The 2,186-nt window shown below is 40.9% G+C and overlaps 1 protein-coding gene across 4 annotated transcripts in view; it reads right to left on the bottom strand.

Moving 5' to 3' along the window:
• LOC120554235 (gastrula zinc finger protein XlCGF8.2DB-like) overlaps window positions 1-1,727 on the bottom strand; it is a 147,610-nt gene extending 145,883 nt beyond the window's left edge. For 2 of the 4 annotated variants that reach the window (XM_039793002.1, XM_039793005.1), the window contains exons 1-2: window positions 1,540-1,727; window positions 1,331-1,402 (exon numbers count right to left, since the gene is read on the bottom strand). In XM_039793002.1, the coding sequence (XP_039648936.1) occupies window positions 1,331-1,370 (40 nt within the window). In that variant the 5' untranslated portion in view covers window positions 1,371-1,402; window positions 1,540-1,727. The other 2 variants (XM_039793004.1, XM_039793006.1) reach the window with 2 other exon arrangements.
• Window positions 1,728-2,186: the final 459 nt, after the last annotated feature.

Genomic DNA, 2,186 nt, shown 5'->3' with positions numbered 1-2,186 from the left:
ATACACACACACACACATTTAAGCAATTTCATTCCAGGAATACCAGCAGACTTCAGTTGCAATTTTTTAATCAGCACAGTTTTCAGATTACATTATGTGCTTACATAATTGCAAAAGGGTTATAGAAAGAAGTGCTGATCTTTAATGCAATATCTACAGTGCCCATTATCAGCAACCATTCATCCAATGTTTCCTAAGGCACATTCTGTTTACTAATCTGATATCATTTTAAAAGGCTAACTGAGAAAACATTGGAGAACCCTTTTGAAATTCCAGGTTGTACCGGGCATTTTCCAGGTATGAATGTGTAACTGTGTGAATGTTACAGGTCGTCGTTGCAAATGAGAAATTGTTCTCAATCGACTTACCTGGAAAAATAAAGGTTATAAAAAATAATAATAATAATAATTCTAAGTGACCCCAAACTTTTGACCAGTAGAGAGAGAGAGAGAGAGAGAGAGAGAGAGAGAGAGTATAGTAGCATATGGCGCGACAGACGAAGATGCAGATAACGCAGTTATTTTCACTTCTTTCCTCTTCCGCCATTATTAATCTGCGCTTCCTCAGCCGCTGCTGCAGTGCATTGATGGAGAAAGCAGCAACACAATTCTGAATGGCGCTTTCTATTTTCCAAAACTCCCGGACGGCTCGTAGACAAGTCGAAAGCCATATCCACATTGTGTAAAGCTGAATTAAAATATCACCGAAGCACGTCAAGCTTGAGCTACCACCTACGAGCTAAGCATAGTACAGTTAACGTGACTCAGGTTGATGCTAGTGGGCTCAGGCAAAGTACTACTCGCCGACCTGTTGATGAAACCAAATCCCAAAAAATTACTACAGCTCTTGCGAAATGGGTGGCAACTAACTGCAGACCTGTCAGGATCATAGAAGATCATGCACACACAGCCTGTACTCCACGGAGAAAGCAGCCACACTGGAACTGCTGCAAAGTGCAAATGCTGTCTCATTCACCGGTGATCACTGGACGTCAGTGAGTTATCAAAATTATTTAGAAGTTACTGCACACTATATTGACTCTGGTAAGTAGGGTTGGGTACCGAAACGCAGTGCCAATAGGGCACCGGTGCCGACGTAGCTAAACGGCAGTAACGAGACCGAATAAGAACATCTGTCTAAATAAGCTCTCCAACATACCCTGAAACTGGGGGGAAATCGACGTATTGACACGGAGCTATTGAAGGTAACATCCGCGAAAACCGATGAATGTCAAACATTAAACTAACTTCACCGCAGTGAGCCACACAACGTACCTCATCCATACAGGGTAACTTACAGAATAATATAGAACATTGTAAACGTCTCCCACCTCTCCGCTGGCCAGCTGACAGTTTCCTCTCAGAGTTCATGGTGAAGTGCCTCTCCTCGACTTCTCCCCGACCTGCATTTGGGAACAAAATACGGAGCTTACGACACGATAACACGCGTTTGCAGGAGCTAGCTGCGGCTAACGTTAGCTTAGCACACGGACACACGGACAGCAGTAAACGCGTTTCCGGTCAGAGACAGAAAACAGACCTGCTCTTTGTAGCTTCGTTTCGTGTTTTAAATTCACAACCAGCAGTTGGTGATGTTTCTGACTTTAGAAAAGTAAACAGTGACGCGTTTCACTCCACCGTCCTCAAATTCTCTTACATACATACATACATAGCTACATACATACATACATACATCCATGGGTTAATACATCCGGAAACACAAACAAAACTTCCGCTACACTTCTTCTTCTTCTATTGACGTTTTTTTGGCGGTTGGCAAACAGCTTTTGGTGTGCATTACCGCCACCTTCTGAAATGGAAGCGTGGATCAGAATAGCCTACAATCACAACCATTAAACACATAAAAAATAAATTAAATAAACCTCTATATTCTTCTAAAAAGACAATTTTTCCCCCAAAAATATAAATATTCCTCTGTACCCCTCATGCCCTGAATTGAGTTGCAATATTCCTTTAATATTAAATCTGATTTGTTCTCAATTAGGTTATCTTTCAGAATCCTCCTTTCCTGCTGACACCTATTAGGACAATTTCAAATTACATGTTCTATCACAGACTATCACAGTGCTCACATATACCATTTTCATGTTTCCCAATTATTTTAAGTGTACTATTTAGTCTAGTATGTCCAAATCTCATCCTTAAAATTATGTTTTTTTATTTTTT

The sequence above is a fragment of the Perca fluviatilis genome, chromosome 24, assembly GCF_010015445.1.
Source record: "Perca fluviatilis chromosome 24, GENO_Pfluv_1.0, whole genome shotgun sequence".
Classification (NCBI taxonomy): Eukaryota; Metazoa; Chordata; class Actinopteri; order Perciformes; family Percidae; genus Perca; species Perca fluviatilis.
Note: the sequence above shows the minus strand (reverse complement) of the source record. Positions and strands in the feature narration are given on the sequence as shown.